The following is a 23,527-nucleotide window of genomic DNA, read 5'->3' as shown; positions in this document are numbered from 1 at the left end:
TTAGAGGTGAAAGTGGAATGAGTATATGCACACCAAGTAGGAACCCACTTTCAAGCTGCTTTTAAGTCTGAAAAAACTACCTCCAGTCCTACATGCAACTGCTGGTAACTCAAGTGGTACACCTGAAGAATCCAAAGTCATTTCAAATGTTCAACAGTTAGACTTCATTAGAATAGATGGCTTGAAATTGCTAAAACAGTTGACGTGACCTGTTCAAGCAGGTAAGCCTATCACAAAGTCCAAATGACAAATGGTCTAGCCCAACCTGGATAAAGTGAGAGTATGCATTTACTGGTGATAGCACTATTGCTCATTTCGTGAACAAAAGCGGACAAGGAAATCAGTCATGAGATGCAAGCTAAATTGGGAGAGGCAAATAGAATGCCAAGTGTGGATGCAAACAATACATCACTCTCCTCCGCATTCACTGAATTAGAAGTGGTTCTGAAGGCTTCTAAGGTTGAAAAGGCACAAGGAACTGATAAAAACTATAGCAAGTTCCATCATCGTCAGTCCTGTGTCAAAATGCACACAGTTTCCTTCATTACCTTAATTGGTGCTTGAAGTGGTATTCTTAATATTTGGCAGAAAGGTAAAATTAACTCAAACCTGGCTATCTTTTCAACGTCACAAAAAGTTATTATCCAGTTATGAACTGGAAATTGTATGTTTCAAACTGTCTCTTCTTAGAGCAGAAGCACAGAATTCTGGATTTGCTACTCTGAGTTCTTGTTTCCTTCTCTCTCTCACACACACACATGCCCGTAAACACACATAACAGCTAATGATGGTGCAGGAACAGAATTTGATGTGTTTTACTACACCTGCTCAGGCAGAGAGAATAAGGAAATGCAGGGCTGCGGCTTTCAGAGGCTGCCACATGTCTCCAATAACATCTAATTCCGTCCTTATTTTGGCGAGCATTGGAATATATTCGTGGGAGGATCTGAGCTCATTTTGATTTGGGGTTAATTTACTACTGATTCTCACAACCAGTATGGGAGCCACTTGAAAATCCTGCATCTGTTAACTCCATATCTATGGCCAGCTAGTCATATGCAGTTTCATCACACATCCAAATCATTATTTTGTTTTTAACATCACTTTTCAAGCATTGGCTGGTATGCGCTGAAATCTGGGATATACACATGTGGCTAGCCAATGGCTGGAAGGCAGCATGTCCAGGATTTTGATATGCATCCCCCATACGCGCTCTGGGAACACCTCACGCCTTCTGTCCCTGCCTGATTTTTGCCATCATCAGAGGGAGCACTTCTGAGGTGCAGTAGAGTGTTTAGTTTTGAATACTTGCAGTAGAGTGTTTAGTGTTGCAGGACCCACCCTCCAAAATGCATTACCAACTGTCATTAGACAGGTCCTGACACTTCTGACATGCAGACATCTTCTCAAGAGCCATCTCTTCATACATGCTTTCCCTGCAGTGTGACCCAGACAGCAATTGTCTGTAGAGAGTAGTTTTACTGCTCATTAGCATTTATTTGTTATTGCATTTTTATTATGTTGTTATTGTTGTTTTTAACATAATCACATTATATGTTTACCACTTTGATACCTCTGTGGAAAGTGATATATAAATCTTGGTGGCAGTAGTAGTAGTATTAGTAGTAGCAGTAATAATAATATTAGTAATAGTAGTAGTAGTAGTAGTAGTAATAATAATAATAATAATAATAATAGCAGCAGCTATAGGATGGAGGCATCGCTCAGTGGGAGAGCAGCACAAGCTGATAGTTCCAGGCTCAATCCCTGAGACACCCAGTTAAAGGGGCTGAAGGTGGTGGAAATATCTTTAACCAGCCAGACCGCTGAGAGTAAAAGTAGACAGGTCTCAGTTAGATGGGCCAATAGATTGATTTGGTATAGGCCATATCATATATTCTGCTGCACCGGACTTCTCCCTTTCTGCCGTTGGACAGTAAAAAGTCCTACAGTCCTGGGGAGAAAGAAGTAAGGAGTATCCAGGCAACCAAATTCCTACCACCATTACTCAGTAGCTCATCTGAGACATAGCTGCCACACATGGCTAGGAATTGGTGGGGGGATGTGTTTAGTTTTTTGCACATATTGCACCTAATTTTGCACTTTCTAATCAATACACAAACAGTTATCATTCCACATTTGCACTTCTCCAAATTTTCCAGTGAAGTTCTCCAATTAAAAAAATGTGTACAAAAATGTGTATATTAAGGGGAAATGTACACCAAAATGTATATAACATTTGAAAACATTTTTTTGCGTGTTATGCTTGAAACTATGGAAAACCTTTCTTCCACATCATAGTCTGCATTTGGTAGGCTCACCATGAGCCAGGTAAATATGCTTCATCCTTCAAATCCTACCAATGGGCAGCCAGTTGCCCATCCCGTCTTGCTTTTTATAATTTTGGAACTAGCACCTTCAGTTTAAAAACAAACACACAATAACTCCAGGCATCCCATAAGATCATGCTGATATAAGATTTAGGAATCATAAACACTGGGGAAATGTAAAGGATGAATCCATCTTTCTCTGCACTGTCTAACATGAGAACAACTACTGTAAACAATGACCCTTTCAGTATCGTCAAAACACAGGCCAAAAGATCCACCAATCTAGCTACGACGGTGGTGCTGAAGTGAGAGATTTGGATTATGGGTCCACGAGCTATTCTTCCTGGAAGATGGACTGTTGGCAAGGGATGGATTGCACCTCACAAAGCCTGGGAAGAATGTGTTTGGTCACAGCATGAAGAACCTTGAATCCTACAGGGGAGGGAGACGTAAAGGTGGGGGTAACAATGGATGAAGGCTCATGCACCGCAACCGAGAAAACAGCTCTAATAGCACCCAATGATGGTCTTCAGAAACATGTAGGAAGAAAGCCAGACTATAAAGCACATGGTCTTCGATGTCTATATACTAATGCCCAGAGTATGGGAAACAAACAGAACAAACTTGAGCTCTTAATACAGGAGGGAAATTATGACTTGGGGTGTAACTGAAACTTGCTGGGATGACTTCCATGACTGGAATACAGCAACTGAAGGATATAACTTGTTCAAAAAGAACAGGAGGAACAGAAAGGGAGGTGGAGTTGCACTATATGTTAAAAATACAGACCTCTGCACAGAAATACAGGAGGATGAGCTTGGTAGCCCCATTGAGAGCACTTGGGTTAAAATAAAATAAATAGGGCAAAGAATAAAAGGAACATGGTGGTTGGAGTCTACTACCAACCACCAAATCAAGGAGAAGACAAGGATGAAACTTCTGAAATGCAAATTGCCAAGGTTAAAAGGAAGAAGGATGTAGTAGTAATTCTGCAAAACATGGCCCCTCCAAGAAACTCCTGACTTGTGTTGCTGATAACTTCCTCCTGCAGAAAGTAGAGGAAGGAACTAGAGGATTGGCTATCCTTGACTTGATCCTAACCAACAGAGATGACTTCATGGATAAAGTAGCAGTTACAGGAACTCTGGGGGAAAGTGACCATGTTATATCTGAGTTCTCAGTTCTAAAGGGAGAAAAAGCTGAGCGCGCTGGGTTTTAGGAAAGCCAATTTTAATAAACTCAGGCCAATGATAAGTAAGGTCCCATGGCAAGCGACTTGTATGAGAAAAGGAGTCCAATATGGATGGGAATTTTTAAAAAAGGAAATTCTAAAGGCACAATTACAAACTGTTTCAACAAGAAAAAAAAGGTGGAAGACAACGGAAGAAGCCAATGTGGCTTCACAAAATGCTCACGAGGTGACCTGCAAACAAAAGAGGACACATATAGGAAGGCCAAGCTACAACGGAAGAGTACAGGCAGGCAGCACAGAATTGCAGGGATGGTGTCAGGAAGGCTAATGCTGAGAATGAGTTGAGGTTAGCGAGGGATGCTAAAAGCAACAGAAAGGCTTTCTTCAGATATGTGCATAGTAAAAGAAAGACAGAGGAAAGAAATGGTAGTTCAGCTATTAAATAAGGATAACAGATGACAAAGAAAAGGCAGAAGTGCTCAGATCCTCCTTTGGCTCAGTCTTCTCCCAAAAGAGGGTCTATGACCCCCCTGGCAAAGGCAAAGTACAGGCTGAAGGGGCAGGACTGCAGCTTGAGATCGATAGACATATGGTAAAAGAACACTTAAGTACTTTGAATGAATTCAAATCTCCAGGGCCAGATGAACTACATCCTAGGAATAAAGGAACTGGCAGAAGAACTCTCAGAACCACTATCTTACTATCTTTGAGAAATCATGGAGGATGGGTGAAATGCCAGATGATTGGAGGAGGGCTAATGTTGCCCCTATCTTCAAGAAGGGCAAAAAGGAGGAACCTCGGAGCTACAGACCAGTCAGTCTGACATCAGTTCCTGGGAAAATTCTGGAGCAGATTATAAAGCAATCAGTCTGTAAGCACCTTGAAAACAATGTAGTGATTACTCGAAGCCAACATGGATTTGTCAAGAACAAATCCTGCCAGACAAATCTGATCTCATTTTTTGATCAGGTAACCTCCCTCGTGGACTGTGGGAATGCTTTGGATATCATATACCTCGACTTCAGCAAAGCTTTCAACAAAGTGCCCCATGATATCCTGCTGAGCAATCTAGCTCAAAGTGGGCTAGATGAAACAATGATCAGGTGGATCCACAGTTGGCTACAGAATCGGACTCAAAGAGTGCTTATAATGGGATCTTCTCAAACTGGGGAGAGGTAATGAGCAGGGTACTGCAGGGCTCAGTCCTGGGCCCAGTGCTCTTCAACATTTTTATTAATGACTTGGATGAAGAGGTGCAGGGAATGCTGATCAAATTTGCAGATGACACAAAATTGGGTAGGATAACTAATACCCTGGAACACAGAAACAAAATTCAAAGTGATCTTGATATGCTGGAATGCTGTGCAGAAAATAACAGAATGAAATTTAATTGGGATAAATGCCAAGTTCTGCACCTAGGAAAAAGAAACCAAATGCACAGTTACAAGATGGAGGATACTTGGCTCAACAATACTACAAGCAAGAAAGATCTTGGAATTGTTGTAGATCACAAGCTGAATATGAGCCAACAGTGTGATGTGGCTGCAAAAATGGCAAATGCTATTTTGGGCTGCATTAATAGAGCATAGCTTCTAAATCCCATGAAGTACTAGTTCCCCTCTACTCAGCACTAGTTAGGCCTCATCTGGAGTACTGTGTCCAGTTCTGGGCACCACACTTTAAGAAGGATGCAGACAAACTGGAGAGGGCAACGAAGATGATCAGGGGACTGGAAACAAAGCCCTATGAGGAGAGACTGAAAGAACTGGGCCTTGAGAAGAGAAGACTGAGGGGAGATATGATAGCACTCTTCAAGTTCTTGAAAGGTTGTCACAGAGAGGAAGGCCAGGATCTCTTCTCAATCATCCCAGAGTGCAGGACACGGAATAATGGGCTCAAGTTACAGGAAGCCAGATTCCAGCTGAACATCTGGAAAAATTTCCTGACTGTTAGAGCAATACGGCAATGGAACCAATTACCTAGGGAGGTAGTAGGCTCGCCCACACTGGAGGTATTCAAGATGAAGCTGGACAGCCACCTGTCAGGGATGCTTTGACTTAGATTCCTGCATTGAACAGGGGGTTGGACATGATGATCTTAAAGGCCCCTTCCAACCCTAGTATTCTATGATTCAATCTGTGCCTGCGATCCACTTATGTCTACAAAGACAGGGGAAAGGGAACACTGACATCACCTGCAGGTCCTCTGGAAGATATTTCAGACCAAACGGAAGTTAAGTGGGCTTAAAGGTCTCCACCAGTTTCCATTCGAGGATATGTTATTATATTGCTGTCGATATACACAGGGAATTTCTGCACTGTGTTCACTCCCACACATACCTCCTTCCTCTTCTGCTATACTGGGACAGAGGAAGGACAAGTTAATTTTGAATAGCTGAAAGCCTCCCAATGTGATTTTTGTGCTTTGTTTTGGATGTATTTATATGGTTTCATATTAAATAAATCTTAACAATCTAGAAAAACTTGTGTGAAGGTTTGTGGCCTACAGAGGCAAAGGGAAAAAAGGTCAGGCTTAGAGCCTGGAGTTTTTGTTGGGAGGGATATTATTTATTCATTTCATTTCATTTCTTTCTTTCTTTCATTTCTATACCGCGCAATAGCCGAAGCTCTCTCAGGACAGTAGTTTCATTTCCCCAGTTAAGTTTCATTTTTCATGTTTGAAGCAGTACTTTCAGTTTTGACGGAGGAGAGTATATAAAGAGAGTGAGAGAGCCAGTAAGAGCAGGGTTGGGGAGACCAGAGCCTGAAGAGGGATCAGGAAGAAGCAGCTTAGAGGAGTTTAAGTACAGCTAGGGTAAAGGAACTTGCATTTTGCAAGTTTTATTTTCTCTTAATGCCTTTTGTATCAGTCACCTGTATTGTGTAAATAACTTTAGTTGTAATTTGCTTGCTTTAATTTACCAGTAGATTGTTGTGGTTAAAACCCAAGTGTCTGAAGTGACAATCACCCCAGTCTACAGCCTAAACCCTATGTTATTGGAAAGGGGAAGTTTAAAAAGAGGAAGGTGGGACTCTTAAGGAGTCAAGAAATCCTCAAGGAGTTGCTCAGGGGGTCCAGGTCATAAGGGGAATCTTGACAACCTGCAATCCAAACCGTGACAGAAATAAGTAAGGTTTTTAACAAGATAAATATTTTTGACATAACTATTTCAGAAAGTAATAGCAAGCTATAGATGGGTTGGTAAATGCATATACCCAAAGATGCAGATTTTAGAGACAACCTTAAGATAGGCATTTTGTGCCTTTTATAAGCACAATTTAACCTTAACCTCCACAAAACAGATTATGGACATTATGGTAGATGAACTTCTCATATTATTTGAAGTGGGTATCACAAAGTGGGTTAGCACAAAATGGTTAAGATATGCAGCTTAACATGTGAACTTATTTTGCAGAATATTTTATTGAAATTGGGTCAAATATAGTTTACTGGTTAACCATAAGCTACACACCAAATTTCTGATACTCATCTCTGTCCTGAACTCCACAGATTTCCATTTTTGAATGAGGCTACTGGTTTGTGGAATAATGTAGGCTCCTATCTGGAGGAGCATTTGTAATTTGATCTTCATAGCAAGTAAGAAGAGCAATACATTCCAGTTTACTGCCTCAAACTGCATTTGAGAGCTGCTTGTTACATGTTAATTCTCCAACCTCCTCAACTTGCGCCTTCATTGCAGCTAAAATCATTGTGCATAAGTTATTGTTTAACTGTCACAAGCACCTACAGTATAATAATGCCTGCGACATCACTTATGACAAGAAATACATCCTCCTCGCCTCTTCCATGCCTGCTTTATTTTTCACATTTTAAGCAGTTGCTTTTAATTTTCTGAAAGTTATTTGCAAGGTAAACACCTCTTCACTGAGCAGCATAATTGTTCTGGTAGCCTTTTTGTTGTAGTTCTCCCTAGAATTCATAACACTTTTAAAAGTGACGAACAAAAGTAATAAAAAGAAGCTTAATTTATTTTTGTTCTTTTCTGAATATATGCTTAACACAGATTAACAAAGGGTGACGGCAAAAAGATTTTCCCCATACAGCAAGATTCCTCGCTACCTCCATTTCATCTGAAACACTGGCATGGTAAGATGGGTTCTTAACAGGATTGGTTCTTAACAATGTAAGTAATATTAGAGGAGATATGCCAATTCTTTTTTTAAAAAAAAAAACCTCTCTGTTTACAGTTTCAGAGACCACGTTTGCACCTAATGGGAAACCAAAACTTAAACCAAGATACGCATGAGCAGCATGTGGATGCATGCATCCCACTTCACTACTCCCTTCATACAAGCAAGAAAACAAGACAGGAGGATTCAGCACTTAACATAGTTTCCCAGTACATAAGAACTGGAAACAATGGGGAAGTGCTCCCAAACAAACCAGGATCAGAAGCCAGCTTTGAACTAGGGCTTGAAGTTGGCTTAGGATCCTGCTTGTTTGGAAGTACTTCACATAGTTCCTGGTTCACACGTAATGAGAAACTATGCTTAAGTGCTAGATCCTGCCTTGTTTTGCCATTAAGAAAAAGGAGGAGAGAAGCAGCAGGAAAGGGGCTGCATGTATGCACATACCGCTTGTGCATTTCCCGGTTTATTAAGCCAAGCTTGCAAACTTAACGTGACATGCAAACTAGTCAGAATGTTTCATTTTGATTGCACAGCGCCAAACATGTATTGGTTTTGTACAATAAGGAATTCTGCCAATAAGAGCCCAAGCAGCACCTTCAAATTCTACAGAAAGAAATTTAATCAAGCCATGCGCTTCTTGCTTCTTGTAAAAGAAACAGCATATATGATATATCCCAAAAATATTTTACAAAAATAGGCCAGCAATCACCACAGAGAAACTCATATTTTCCTTTTGCTGGAACTCTCAGTTTTCCTTCTTACTTATTAGTATAGTTCCCTATTCTTGAATGAATTACCTCAATCCTTCTTAAACAACATACTGGCCAGGAAAAGGGTGTGGGGATTATTAATGGAAAAATCCTTGAATCCTTTAACCCAGTGTTCTGCCTAGTTGCAGTTACGGGGGGGAAGCAAAACAGGATACCAAGCTGTTTATGCAGAAGGTTAAGTTCTAAAATATAAGGGAGAGAAAAATAAAAGTAAATGTAAATATAGATGCAGCGGGGTCAAATGGCAATTCAAGGAGGTGGAGGAGGAGGAGGGGAAGGGGGGAGGGAGGATTAGTATTTGTAGGAGAACGTTAGGGAAACATTTGTGGGTACGCTGTTAACACCAAAACAACACAACTAGAGGTTTAGCCAATAAGCGTGAGTACCAAATATAAACAACACACGAAGTCTAAAGTCACTTTTACCAGTGTTCTGGCTGTGTTTTCCCTTTGTTTCTTCCATCTTTTTTTTTGCCACAAAAAATCCATTACGGAAGGAAAGATGGAATAACTGCACAATGACTTTTCATTGGTAGCGTTAGGAGCTCTCGTAGCACTCTTGCTCTAGAACCTTGTCACCAAGTGGCCAAGCTAAAAGCCATCAGCCTAAACGCTCACAACAAATACGGTGGCCGCATGTCTGACTGTACAGAGGACAGTCCTCTATTTGAAGGTGCCTTCTGTGAGAAAGGCTTTCTGGTCCAAGTCTAAACTAAAGAAAAAGAAGGGAGAGCAGAGCCTTGAAGATGCCCATCAACAATTAGCAGTACCTGAACAACAGGCTGAGTAGCAGGCACACAGGTCACCTAGTCCATCTTCTTCATTATGGTGCGATGTCTTGTATTTCTGTTTAAATTATAGTTATTATTTCTTAATTTGCATGTATACATTTGAATCAGCAGTTACAGTTTATGCAACTATGTGTCCTCTTTTGCCTCTCTTATAATAAGAGAGTGGCTTGTCATAAGCCACCTCTTATGCAAGGGAGATTTCAAGCTTCCTAGGGGAAGCCACAAAATGAGCAGAAATGCTCATTTCTGGAAGGAGGCAGATTGGCAGAGCTTCCTTATGTGACCTCCAACCTGTCTCAGGTTGCCCAGAAGTGCTAAATTGCTATTGCGCAAGCAGTGGGGGGCTGCTTGCACAATGGAACAGGTGAGCTGTAAGAGAATAGGTGGGGGCATAGTAAATGCCCCATTGGCTTCTGTCCCATAATTCACAGCAATCAACCAGAGTTCATCAAAGTAAGGAGTCAATACTAAAGAACGTTTGAACATACACTTTCAGTGCAACGTTGGGTGCCTGGTCTGTTGACTGCTTATGGTGCACAAGCTTTGTCATGTGAGCTTTACAAATTGGGTAGATTTGTATACCAAACCACATAAAGCCAAAATCTGGGTGACATCACCAAACCTATGCTAGAAGCCATCAGGGTGACATAAATGGCCATATGTTAAGTATGCATTGTTTGATACAGTGGTTTCTTTAATCAATTTTTATACAAGATGTTTAACTGCATGTTAAAGACTGGAGTTTCCCTTCCTTTAGAAAATAAAACTGGGAATGGCTGTGCTGGGGAGCTTGAGGAGACAAGGAATATAATGCAAAAGGAATTGGCTAGCTGATACTATCCCACTGATACTACTGAATCTTCCCAGACAAGTGTTGTTGGTGCTACTGCTGTTTCCCAAATGCTTAATCAATTCAACAAATAAGTGCAGAAATGGACCAAGAAACAACTGCTAAGATTGTAAAAGATAACACCATAGCGGAGGAAATCCCAGGAATTTATGGATCTGGCATTAGTGCCGGTGACCCAAAACTGCACCATAAATCACCTCAAAGAAGTCATGTTGGCAACTTGGCTGAGAAAATACAACAGCTAATAAATTTCCAGAGAACGTCCATTATGTGCTTAACAGCTGACATTTAAAGCTTGTAAAGTTTTACATATTGTACATCTACTTTGCGCATACAGAACGTATGCCTGAATGTAACACTGAAGAAAAAAAATACGCTGCGTGTCTCCAGCTTGCAGAAAAATTTTCTCCTGAACCACAGGAGCCTAAGAATAACTGAAGTAGAAACTGCTATAGTTTTACAGGGACAGGTGGTGAAACAAATTATTCAGTAATATGGACGGGGGGGGGGGGGAGAGATAATCCCTCTCCATATTGTAATTAATCCCATGGAGCTAAAAATGAGAAATCTGGATTACTGTTGTTTTCTTAGAAGAAAACCAAAATATTTTGAAGAAGTACCATCCAAAAAGAGGAAATGCATCACCAAAAAGGAGGACACATATTTGCATAAAATGGGCTTATGATGGTTCATAATGTAGAAGATGGATATGAGATTTATGCATGCAGGGTTTCCTTCTGCAATAGGGGTGGAAGAAGCAGTGATTTTCGAGCCCGCCAAAATTCTCTGAAATGCAGTTTCAAGATCATTTCACCTCACTCTTATCTTTTTTTCAACCCATTTGAACAGGAAAAGCATGCATTTTGAATGGCAAAAATATACATTTCTCCGCATATTTTTCAAAAGTGTGCACTTTCGCCCATCGCCTAAAGTGTAAAATAGCGCTTTTTTTGAAGGGCATATAAAAATGCACATTAAAAAAAAATCATTTTTTCAAATGTGAGTGCAAACATTTCCCATTTAAAAGTCTACTGCTCATGCTTGTGTTTGGGATTTGTGAACATAAATGCAATTTGCATACATCCCTGGTCTGCAGACATCCATGCCTAATGTGTGGACATCAGCAGAAGTTCTGTAACATTGGGGCCCTGCTGCTCCTTGGTTGCGTAAACACCACTTCACCCATGTAACATGAGTTATGAGTTTTCCACAAGATTTCCTACAGTTTTTTGTCAGGATGCATTTAAAGGAACAGACCCTAAACTGATTTTTGTACTCTGTTGGTTGAAGAATTTGGGACTAGAACTTCCACAGGTTTACCTAATTTGCAGCCAAGGGTATCAAAATAACTGGAAGAGATGAGATGCACAACGTAATAATTAGTGGAATCATCAAGGAAAATAAATGCAGACATACTGCAGAGCAAGCAAAACACATGTAAGATGCGTGAATATTTAATCTATAAATTTGTTGTTATAAATTGTTATTAGAAAAGTCAAAATTACACACAATTTTGCTTAGGGATGAAATTTTGAGCCATCTGCTATTTATTATAAACCAAAATGTTCATCATTTAGCCTACCATCAGGTACCCTCGTGCAATAATCAGCAGTATCTCTATTCAAGTAAAATTCCTGGAGCAAAACATTAACCAGCAATCTCCATTCGTCTATCCATACTAACAGTCAACAGTTCGTTGCAGATATATTGTGCAATATGCTTTGCAAAACAGACAAGGAGCATGTGTATGAGCATTTACAATCATGTATTTAAAATATAATTACATGAAGTGTTTTTACAGGAGAATAACACATTTTCTTAAGTGGCACAAAGAAACTTCACAAAGATGTAGCACAGGGAGACTAGCAAATGACAAAAACTGCAGGAAATGTTGCAGAGAACTTTTCCAGCAGGTTTAGTGGAGAGAAACCTGTCCCATACTGGAGGATAACGACGCAATAATGGGTACCACCAAATGGCCTACATATTATGAGCTGCTTGTTTACTTCATTAGGACATAACCCAGCAAAAGTTAGTCATAATGACTGAGTTTTATTGAAAGAAATGAAATGTGACATCAATGCAATGCTAAGCATTGCTGCCTTTACATTAAAGAAAAAATCCACAGTCCTACCATTGTGGAGCCTTTCCACATTTACAGAGGGCTCCCAGACAATGACCACGTGATTGCTGAGGGGGAAGTTTTTAATTTTCAAGGTTCCATAGAACTCAATGAAACGGCACCATCTAGTGGCTGTTTTAATAGTGCAACAATCCGAGATTTTTTGATACTTCATTTTCTCCAGATCCTTTTAACATGATATAACAGGGAAATACCTCTGGATGTGTCCTGGAGGTTGACAATATCATGAAAAAGACCCGCAAACTTCTGTGAGTGAGCAATCTCAATAGCAGGATAAAAGGTCCAAATGAAGAAGCCCCTTGTTTACTCAGATGTAAATCCCACTAATGAACTTGCGCACACTCCGGGAGAGAGCGGAGGACAGGAAGGCCTGGTGTGCTATGGTCCATGGGGTCACGAAGAGTCAGACACGACTTAACGACTGAACAAATCCCATTAAGTTCAACAGAACTTGCAGTAAATTTATTTGAGATGCAAGACCGGGCAAGGCATTTCACCACAGGGTTTAACATAGCCTTACCCATTTTGGTGCCTTCCAGGTGTGTTAGACCTCAACTCCCAGCATTCCCATCCAGCATGCATTTAACACAGCCTAGTGTCTCATTTCTCCAGCAAAGGAGATCGTTACCTTGTCATGGTGCTGGAGCTTGAGCACCTCAATGATGTCTTGAGCTCAACTGTGAAGGGACACCCAAGACAGGAAGGTCATGGCAGAGAGGTCAGACTAAATACGATCCCTTGGGATGGTAACGGCAACCCACCCCAGTATTCTTGCCGTGAAAACTTAATGGATCAGTACAACCAAAGATACGTTGGTATACCATCGGAAGATGGGACTCCCAGGTCGGAAGATGGTCAAAATGATACTGGGGAGGAACAGAGGATAAGTTCAACTAGCCCCAGACATGATGACGCAGCTAGCTCAAAGCCAAAAGGACGGCTAGCGGCCAACGGTGCTGGTGGTGAATGATGAATCTGATGTTCGAAAGATCAACACACCAGAGGAACCTGGAATGTAAGATCTATGAGCCAGGGCAAATTGGATGTGGTTATTGGGGAGATGTCAAGATTAAATATAGACATTCTGGGTGTCAGTGAACTGAAATGGACAGGAATGGGCCACTTCACATCAGATGACCACCAGATCTACTACTGTGGACAAGAGGATCACAGAAGAAATGGAGTAGCCTTCATAATTAATAATAAAGTGGCTAAAGCAGTGCTTGGATACAATCCAAAAAATAATAGAATGATCTCAATTCGAATTCAGGGTAAGCCATTTAACATCACAGTGATCCAAATATACGCCCCAACCACAGATGCTGAAGAAGCAGAAGTAGATCAGTTCTGTGAGGATCTGCAGTACCTACTGGATAATACACCAAAAAGAGATGTTATTTTCATTACAGGAGACTGGAATACTAAGGTGAGTTGTCAAACGACACCTAGAATTACAGGCAAGCATGGTCTGGGAAAACAAAATGAAGCGGGACATAGGCTGATAGAATTTTGTCAAGACAACTCACTGTGTGTAACAAACACTCTCTTCCAACAACCTAAAAGACGACTTTATACATGGACTTCACCAGATGGTCGACACCGAAATCAGATTGACTACATCCTTTGTAGCCAAAGGTGGCGGACATCTATACAGTTGGTAAAAACAAGACCTGGAGCTGACTGTAGTTCAGATCACGAACTTCTTATTGCACAATTTAGAATCAGGCTAAAGAGAATAGGGAAGACCCACAGATCAGTTAGATATGAGCTCACTAATATTCCTAATGAATATGCAGTAGAGGTGAAGAATAGATTTAAGGGACTAGATTTAGTAGATAGGGTCCCGGAAGAACTATGGGCAGAAGTTCGCAACATTGTTCAGGAGGTGGCAACAGTTAAATGCAAAATTCCAGAGGTTAGCCAGAAGAGATAAGGAATTATTTTTAAACAAGCAATGTATGGAAGTGGAAGAAGATAATAGAATAGGAAGGACAAGAGACCTCTTCCAGAAAATTAGAAACATTGGAGATAAATTCCAGGCAAAAATGGGTATGATCAAAAGCAAAGATGGCAAGGACCTAACAGAAGCAGAAGAGATCAAGAAAAGGTGGCAAGAATATACAGAATATCTGTATAGGAAGGATAATAATATCGGGGATAGATTTGACAGTGTGGTCAGTGAGTTAGAGCCAGACATCCTGAAGAGTGAGGTTGAATGGGCCTTAAGAAGCTTTGCTAATAAAAAGGCAGCAGGAGACGACGGTATCCCAGCTGAACTGTTTAAAATCTGGCAAGATGATGCTGTCAAGGTGATGCATGCCATATGCCAGCAAATTTGGAAAACACAAGAATGGCCACCAGACTGGAAAAAATCAACTTATATCCCCATATCAAAAAAGGGAAACACTAAAGAATGCTCAAACTATCAAACAGTGGCACTTATTTCACATGCCAGTAAGGTAATGCTCAAGATCTTGCAAGGTAGACTCCAGCAATTCATGGAACGAGAATTGCCAGATGTACAAGCTGGGTTTAGAAAAGGCAGAGGAACTAGAGACCAAATTGCCAATATCCGCTGGATAATGGAGAAAGCCAGGGAGTTTCAGAAAAACATCTATTTCTGTTTTATTGACTATTCTAAAGCCTTTGACTGTGTGGCTCATAACAAATTACGTCAAGTTCTTGGTGGTATGGGGATACCAAGTCATCTTGTCTGCCTCCTGAGGAATCTGTATAACGACCAAGTAGCAACAGTAAGAACAGACCACGGAACAACAGACTGGTTTAAGATAGGGAAAGGAGTACGGCAGGGTTATATACTCTCACCCTACCTATTCAACCTGTACGCAGAACACATCACGCGACGTGCTGGGCTTGATGAATCCAAGGCTGGAGTTAAAATCACTGGAAGAGACATTAACAGTCTCAGATATGCAGATGGTAACCACTTTGATGGCTGAAAGCGAGGAGGAGCTGAGGAACCTTCTGACGAAGGTGAAAGAAGAAAGTGCAAAAGCTGGGTTGCACTTAAACCTCAAAAAAACCCAAGATTATGGCAACCAGCTGGATTGATAACTGGCAAATAGAGGGAGAAAACATGGAGGCAGTGACAGACTTTGTCTTTCTAGGCACAAAGATGACTGCAGACGCTGACTGCAGCCAGGAAATCAGAAGACGTTTATTTCTTGGGAGAGCAATGATAAATCTTGATAAAATAGTTAAGAGCAGATACATCACACTGACAACAAAGGTCTGCATAGTTAAAGCAATGGTATTCCCCATAGTAACCTACGGCTGCGAGAGCTGAACCATAAGGAAGGCTGAGCGAAGGAAGATAGATGCTTTTGAACTGTGGTGTTGGAGGAAAATTCTGAGAGTGCCTTGGACTGCAAGAAGATCAAACCAGCCTATACTCCAGGAAATAAAGCCAGAATGCTCACTTGAGGGAAGGATATTAAAGGCAAAACTGAAGTACTTTGGCCCCATAATGAGAGGACAGGATACCCTGGAGAAGACGCTGATGCTAGGGAAAGTGGAAGGCAAAAGGAAGAGGGGCCGACCAAGGGCAAGATGGATGATGATATTCTGGAGGTGACAGACTTGACCTTGGGGGAGCTGGGCGTGGCGACAGCTGACAGGAAGCTCTGGTGTGGGCTGGTCCATGAAGTCACGTAGAGTCGGAAGCGACTGAACGAATAAACAACAAAGTGCCTCATTTAAATTGTTATATACACAGTCCCTCTGCATGTACCCTTAGTACGCCAATGAAGCTGTTATCTAGACTATAGCTTGCTAGTGCTGTATGTAAAAAATCAAGGCAAGGGTAAGAACACATTCTGAATGAGACTCCAGGCCATGTGAAACTCTGTGCTTTGCTTGCACTCCATGTTTCATACAGATAGGCATTTACTCTTATTTTACTACATTTCGAAACCACCCAAGAACTGAAGTTCTCTGGGTGCTGTACAATGAAAAACATAAAAAAAACGAAGCTACAATAAAACAATGAGATAAAATAAACCAGATTAAAAACAGGCTAAAAAGATAGTGAAAAGATCCAAAAGCACTAAAAACAATTACTAAAATGCCGGGTGGGGTGGACGGAGTATCATAATATAGGTGCCAGGTAAGCCTCCCTGGAGAGGGCATTGCACAGGCAGGAAATCTGTATGCAACACATGTACAGGCCTGCAGCTTAAGACTTAAGGATTAAGTCCCATGGACAAGATGGGACAAATGATGCTTCTAGATCCTAGTACTATAGCATCACCGATGCAATGAATATGAACTTGAGCACGCTCCGGGAGAGAGTGCAGGACAGGAATGCCTGGCGTGCTATGGTCCATGGGGTCACGAAGAGTCGGAAACGAATGAACGACTGAACAACAACAACTAGTAGAATCTAGTATTGTGGAGCTATTCCATGCCTTCCTACTTAAAGATTTTCTGGAAAGAAAAAAGCTGGAAAAGCAGCAAGAAAGGTGACTACATGATCAAAGCATTGACTAGAAGCATAACTTTTGCTGAATTGTGCCCTTTTAATGTGCAACATATTTTCCTTTGATAAATGCAAACAGATAATATCCACCTATACAGTGGTAGGTGGATATTAACAACCTAGCTGCCCTTTGGACTCCTCTCCTAGGAACCTACATGCATTAAGTATAAAAGAGAAGGATTCAAGTGATGATGATGACCAATTTATTTATTTATTTATTATTTAATTTATTAATCGCCCATCTGGTCACCCAGCCACTCTGGGCGATGTACAACATACAATAAAACAATAAAATTCTACAATAAAAACATTTTCTAAAATACCCTAACCCACCCCAAATGCCTGCCTGAACAACCACGTTTTTAATGCACGACAGAAGCTCATTAAAGAGTGGGCATGACGGAGTTCCCTAGGGAGGGAGTTCCACAGAGTGGGGGCCACTACAGAAAAGGCCCTTTCCCTCGTCCCCACCAGTCTAGCTGTCCTGGCTGATGGGACAGAGAGAAGGCCATCCGAGGCTGATCTTGTTAAGCGGCCTGTCTGGTGCTGCTGGAGGCGCTCCTTAAGATAGGCTGGGCCGGAACCACATAGGGTTTTAAAGGTCAAAACCAACACCTTGAATATGGCCCGGAAAACAACTGGTAACCAGTGCAACTCCTTCAGCACTGGAGTGATGTGATCTCGCCGGTGGCTGCCTTTAATCAGGTGAGCCACCGCATTCTGTACCAGCTGCAGCTTCCGAACCGTCTTCAAGGGTAACTCCACGTAGAGCGCATTACAGTAGTCTAAACGAGAGGAGATCAGGGCATGTACTACCGATGGGAGCAGATGGTCGGGAAGGAAGGGGCGCAGCCGCCGTATCAGATGGAGTTGATACAGCGCTGTCCGGCTCACAGCTGACACCTGAGCCTCCATGGACAGCTGAGAGTCCAAAATGACCCCCAGGCTGCGGACCTGGTCTTTCAAGGGTAGCCGTACCCCATTCAACACCAGGTCAACATCCCCTAGCCTCCTCTTGTCTCCCACCAAAATACCTCGGTCTTGTCAGGGTTCAGCTTTAGCCTATTCCTCCCCATCCAGCCACTCATCGTCTCCAGACATTTGGACAGGGATTCTACGGCCAACCTTGGTGAAGATTTGAATGAGAGGTAGAGCTGCGTGTCATCCGCATATTGATGACACTGCACCCCAAACCTCCTGATGATAGCCCCCAGCAGCTTCACATAGATGTTAAATAGCATCGGGGAGAGGATGGAACCCTGTGGCACCCCACAAGTGAGTGGCCACGGGTCCGAAACCTCCTCTCCCAGTGCTACCCTCTGGTACCTGCCGGAGAGGAAGGACCGGAACCACCGCAACATAGTGCAGCAGCTTTAGGGATGCATGCGTATTTTGATCACGCTCAAAAAGTGATAAAAATGGCCCACTTGTAGCTGCAAGTGTGAGTGCACTTTAAAATGCTTATTTTCCCCAAAGGGTGCATTTTCATGCTTTACTAAGGGGGGAGGGCAGGAGGGGTGCGCTTGGAAAAGTGCACATTTTTCCTGTTCAAAAATATGCACTTTTCCTGTTCGAAAAGGGGAAGAAAAAAAAAACACTCGCAAGGAGGAATGAGGTGAAACTAACATTAGGACAGGAAAAGGAGAGCCTCAAGGAGTTCAAAACTTGCTCATTAGCCCATCATGGAAGGAGGTGGGATGCAAATATAACCAATACATTGTGCCTTAGAATGTTCAAACTGCTAAGGAAGGAAAGGAGAGAGGGGACTGATGCAGAAATACTGGAAGCGGAACCTCAAAGGGGCACTGAAGATGTAGGTGTTTAAAAAATGTTCTTCCATTCTTTTATGTTTGCAAACCAACAATTCACAATTCAAATATAGATTTAATAGTCCCTATTCTATACTTACCAATCCTCCTTCTCCCTTTTAACCTGCACTGACATTTAAAAGGAGTAAGAGCAAAATTCTGGGGCAGGAAGAAGATATAAAGTCTTATATGATAACCCCTGATGACCTCTGGCTGAGAGAGCTTAGGCAAAAAAATTGCCCTCCAAAAAAGGGGAAAGGGGGATTCAACACATTTCAAAATCTCCTTTGAGATTAGGTTTAAGGCAGCAGGAGGGTCCCAGGAGGCCTCTTTTTTCTTTCTTTCAGGGAAGGAACATCAGTGCTTCTGGAACTGAACAAAACTGAAGAAGAGCCCAGACATAGTGGAGGTACTGACATTATGACCATTAGGGCCCATTTTAAAACAACAGCCATAAGGAAATATACTTACAGATGTAGGCTGTCAATATAGCCAGCATTGTGTCTGAAAGGTGTGCACTGGTTTGTACATCTGCAGCTATTTATGTCCCAGCTGCTGGAGTGCGATGCTGTTCATATATTGGCTAGCCTTTAAAACATAATGCCAGAAGGGCTGTAGCTCAGCACATGCTTTTTGCATGCAGAAGCTCCCGTGTTCAGTCCCTGGCATCTCCAGGTAGGGCTGGAAAAATCCCTTCCTGAAACCCTGGAGCTGCCAGTCAGCGTCGACAAGACTGGGCTAGATGACCCAGTAGTCTGACTCATATAAGGCAGCTTCTTAAGCAGGGGGGGGGGGGCTGCCCAGGTGAGTGCTTGTCAGTGGTTTGCATGTGGCTGTGGTCACACCTAAGCGAAGAGCTGAAGGTGGTATTAATAAAGTTGTCACTGCATGCCATACACAGCTCAGCTTTTTTCTACCTCTGATGATTTTCTGTCAAATTGCCTTTGCTTTTCTCTGGCATTTGCAGTAATGCCTAGGAAAAGCCAGGGCTACCTCCCCACCACCAGTGCAATAAGTATGTGTATATTTTCATGTAACTGCTGTGAGCACCTATAGCAAGGGTGCTCAACCTCTTTCAACCCAAGGGCCACATTCCATTTCGGAAAAGCTCTCAGGGGATGCAGTCCAGGGGCGGGACTGGAAAAACCAAAAATACCAGCATATTTTAGGTTAAAGCTCTTACTTCCAGTAACTAAGCACTTCAACCTTTTGGTATGGGGAAAATCTGCACAGAGGCCAGGAAACCAAACATTATGGGGCCAGGGGAAAGACGATGGGGCTATCTGGGAAATCCTGGAGGGCTGGAATTGGCCCCAGGTAGGCCCTGAGGTTCTGCACTACTAACATGCCTAGTAATATGCTCCCCATCTCTCCATACATGGAGCAGCTCTTCTGTTCTAATTCATCAATCTGGTGCCTTCCAGATATTTCGGACTGCAACACCCATAATCCCTGACCATTGGGAATGCTGGCTGGAGCTGATGAGAATTGTAGTCCAAAACATCCAGAGGACACCAGATTGTTCTTGTTGGTTTTCTGTTTCTACCATATTCTGATGTTTCTTCATGGATTACCTTCGTATTGTGTCTCTAATTACTTCGTGATTTGCTTGTAACGGAACTCCAATGTTCTTTCCGGGCTCCTTCACACGGAGCTTTTATCCGGCTATTAAGATTGCTCACTCACGGAAGTTTGCAGGTCCTTTTCAAGATGTCGTTAACCTCCAGGGCACATTCATAGGTATTTCCTGCTTAGTTCGTCCAAAAAGATCCGGAACTAATGAACCATTTTTTCAACTTGGAATGTTACGTGATTAAAACAGCCACTAGATGTCGCTGTTTCATTGAATTCTATGGAACCTTGAAAATTAAAAGCTTCCCCTCGCAGCAATCACATGGTCACTGTCTGGGAGCCCAGGCCCGCAATAAATGTGGAAAGGCTCCAGAACTGGAGGACTACGGGGGGGGGGGGGTTCTTTAGTATAAAGGCAGCCTCCATGGGTTTATTTTGCAAGACTGGTGGGAGATATATATTAAATAAGTAAATAATTAGTGATGAGAAAGGAAATAGTGACCGTGTGATCTTAGAAGGCAGCAAATAGAACTTGTGCAGAACCTACATTTATATCCTGCCTCTGACACAGAAAGTCTTGGCCTCGGTTCTTCACCATCTGGAATGGGAATAATAATGGCAGTAATAGGGATCTACCTCACAAGGTAAGGGTACAGTGTTTTGTAAAAAGTAAAACTAAAATAAATTAAAAACTGGCTGGAGGTTGCTGGGAGTTGTAGTCCAACATATCTGGAGGGGAAAGCTGCCCTAATGCCTGCTGAAACAAGTGTTTGTAAAGTGTTCTTTAAAAGCATTGCTATTTTGTTTTATGAGAAAGGTTGGCCAACGTGTCTGAAAGCAGCTAGTCCACCAACGGCTTCAAAAACTGAATAAACAAGCTCTCTCGCATGGATGCCTCTGTACTTTGGGTCATTCTGCTGCCAGCAGAATACAAGAAAACTGCCTTGGTGCAGGCAGATCTGGGCTTGTCCCCCACTGAAGTGTGAAAGAAGCAACTGTTGTATGTTCTGATTTCTGGGCTCTGGAAAAGGCCCAGACAACAGAGTCTGACAGAGTCTGAGTCTGACTTTAATCCTCTGATTAAAGGCCAACTGTTCTGAGATTGTTTCCCCTCCTGCCCCTTATTAAGACCTAGAAATGCACAGATATTTGGGCTAAAGTGGGGAGAGCTGCTAAAAGAAAATAAAAGCTACATAAAAAAGAAGGCCACATAAATCCTCTGCTAAGCCAGAAAATGTATCAGTCTCTATGCCCTGAAGTGCATGATGGGAGAGTGAGGTATTTTTCATCTTTTTTTAACAAATCTCTGATATTCCCTCCCACCAGCCACCCCAATATTTGTCTGGTCAGCTTCTTTAGAAATCACTGCAGGGGACGAGGTCAATAAAATACACACAAGAAAAGGCATTGCAGAAATATGTAGAGATCTCACTCACATTTCCTCATATGCTGATAGCTTTCAACCTGATGCATGTAATGAAAGAAATTCCACAGCACCATCACTCAAATGATGTCAAACTTTAAAGAGTCTTGGATTCAGAATAACCTCTAAAATTGGGTAGCTATTCCAGATGATGATGGATTTTTGCCTTTCCTTCTTTGTTGCATGATGTAAACAGCAATGTTCCATTTTTGTTTGTTTGTTAGAAAATGGCCATTTTCCCCCAGAGGCAGTCAGTGAGTTGGAGTGGAGAACAGTACTCATCTGCAGCTCCTGAGCAGAAACTGAGAGGAAGGGAGGTCCCATGTCCTTATCGGTGGTGGCTGTGTGCAGGTGGCAGCATTGTGCGGGCACAAACTTGCTGACCAGCCAGCAGTGCAAGCCATGGGATAACAATATCAGCGGCCTGTACTCATCTTGGGCACCAAAGAACCATGCTGGGCACTGCTGGCCTATGAGCAGCTGCACATGGATCTACATGCTGCTGACACAGCTGCCCTGCCTCCTCTACCATCACACCGTGCCCACCAATAAAAGTATGGGATCCCAGCAGTGGCTAAATGCTATATGCTGCCCGACATAACCAACTGCTGCTAGATTCTTCCCCCAGCTCTCATTGTGGTAGCTCTGTGGTAAACTATATGCTTTGCATACAAATGTTTCCAGGTTCAGCCTCTGGTATCTTCAGTTAAAAGGACCACGTTGCAGGTGATGGGAAAGACCCCTGCCTGGAGAGCCACTGCTAATCAGAATAGGCAATATTGGGGTGGGTGGACAAATTGTCTAACCTGATATAAGGTAACTGCCTATATTCCAGCTACCACAATAAGATTCTGCCCATGATGTAAATGATGATTTAGGACTGGGATGCAGAGATATCATGGGTGCCATCCAATTGCTGCTCACAACACTATCACAGCCATCCAGGCCTGGCCTGAGGCACATTGCCACCTTAAGTAAGCCGCTGCGGCCCCACTTATTTTTTTTCACACCCTCCCTCCCACCTGACCTGCTTGGTGGCCAGCTATCCCATCTGGCTGTTCCTGCCCACTTGCCTCCCACCCATCCCACCTTGTGGAGCAGCCACGGAGCATCTGGAAGAGGTCAGCAAAACAATCACGAGATTTCCCAAAGTACCGCAAGAGGGCCAAGACCTCTTGTGAGAGTTCCGGGCCTCTCGTAATAGTTTGGCCAACATCTTTCAGAAGCCCTATGGTTTCAGGACAAGGCGGGAGCAGCAGACTGGTGGGCAGGTGGGGGTGGGCAGGCGCACGTGACGCTTGTCCCCAACCCACAGGGCTTCTGGAAGATGTTGGCCAAAGTATTGTGGGACACCTGGATCTCATGCGAGAAGTCCTGGAATTCTTGCGGTACTTCAAGAACTCTTGCGATACTTTGGCCAACATCTTCCAGATGCACCATGGGTTGGGGACAAGGCAAGAGCAGTGGATCAGCCAGCAGGCAGGTGGACAGGCAGGCAGGAATGGGCAGGCATGAGCACCCACTTCTTGTTCCTGCCTGCCGCCTGCATGGCTGGGCAGCAGGACTAAGAAGCAACAGGCCCTTTGGAGGGGGAAAGGGGCACAATTCGCCACTCTTTCCATATTCTGCCGCCTGATGCGCCTGCATCACGCTGCTTCATGGTAGGGCTGACCCTACAACCTTCATTCCCACAGAGAAACCTGTGAGATTATTACATTTTCTGTAGCAAGAACTGCTGTTTCCCAGCAACTGCTGATAGTGGAGTGTTAGGAGACAGAGATTTGCCCAAAATGGAGCTGCTTGTTGGGACATCATCATGCAGGCAGATCAATAATGGGTGCACAATCTGCTCAGTGTTTGTAATGGTCTCCATCAGTTTCACATATCCTTAAGTAGGGATGGAGAAGAATTTCAGAAACGGCAGGGTTTAAAAGCAAGAAAAACCAAAACCTAGTTTGGAAAAAAACATTACGAGCTGATCCCACCCACCCCTTCTGAAT

The 23,527-nt window shown here is 42.7% G+C and overlaps 1 protein-coding gene across 1 annotated transcript in view; it reads right to left on the bottom strand.

Moving 5' to 3' along the window:
* The window catches only part of ARHGAP31 (Rho GTPase activating protein 31), a 94,405-nt gene extending 71,231 nt beyond the window's left edge, over positions 1–23,174 (bottom strand). Inside the window, exons 1-4 of the mRNA XM_084845451.1 lie at positions 22,841–23,174; positions 22,617–22,755; positions 22,065–22,227; positions 9,213–9,288 (exon numbers count right to left, since the gene is read on the bottom strand). Of these exons, the coding sequence (XP_084701577.1) occupies positions 9,213–9,288; positions 22,065–22,227; positions 22,617–22,755; positions 22,841–23,174 (712 nt within the window). The remainder of the gene's footprint in view (positions 1–9,212; positions 9,289–22,064; positions 22,228–22,616; positions 22,756–22,840) is intronic.
* Positions 23,175–23,527: the final 353 nt, after the last annotated feature.

Source organism: Heloderma suspectum, chromosome 3, assembly GCF_057233095.1.
Source record: "Heloderma suspectum isolate Gila_16-S chromosome 3, 16-S_ref, whole genome shotgun sequence".
NCBI lineage: Eukaryota > Metazoa > Chordata > Lepidosauria > Squamata > Helodermatidae > Heloderma > Heloderma suspectum.
The sequence above is the reverse complement of the archived record's forward strand: the minus strand, read 5'-3'. Positions and strand labels throughout refer to the sequence as shown.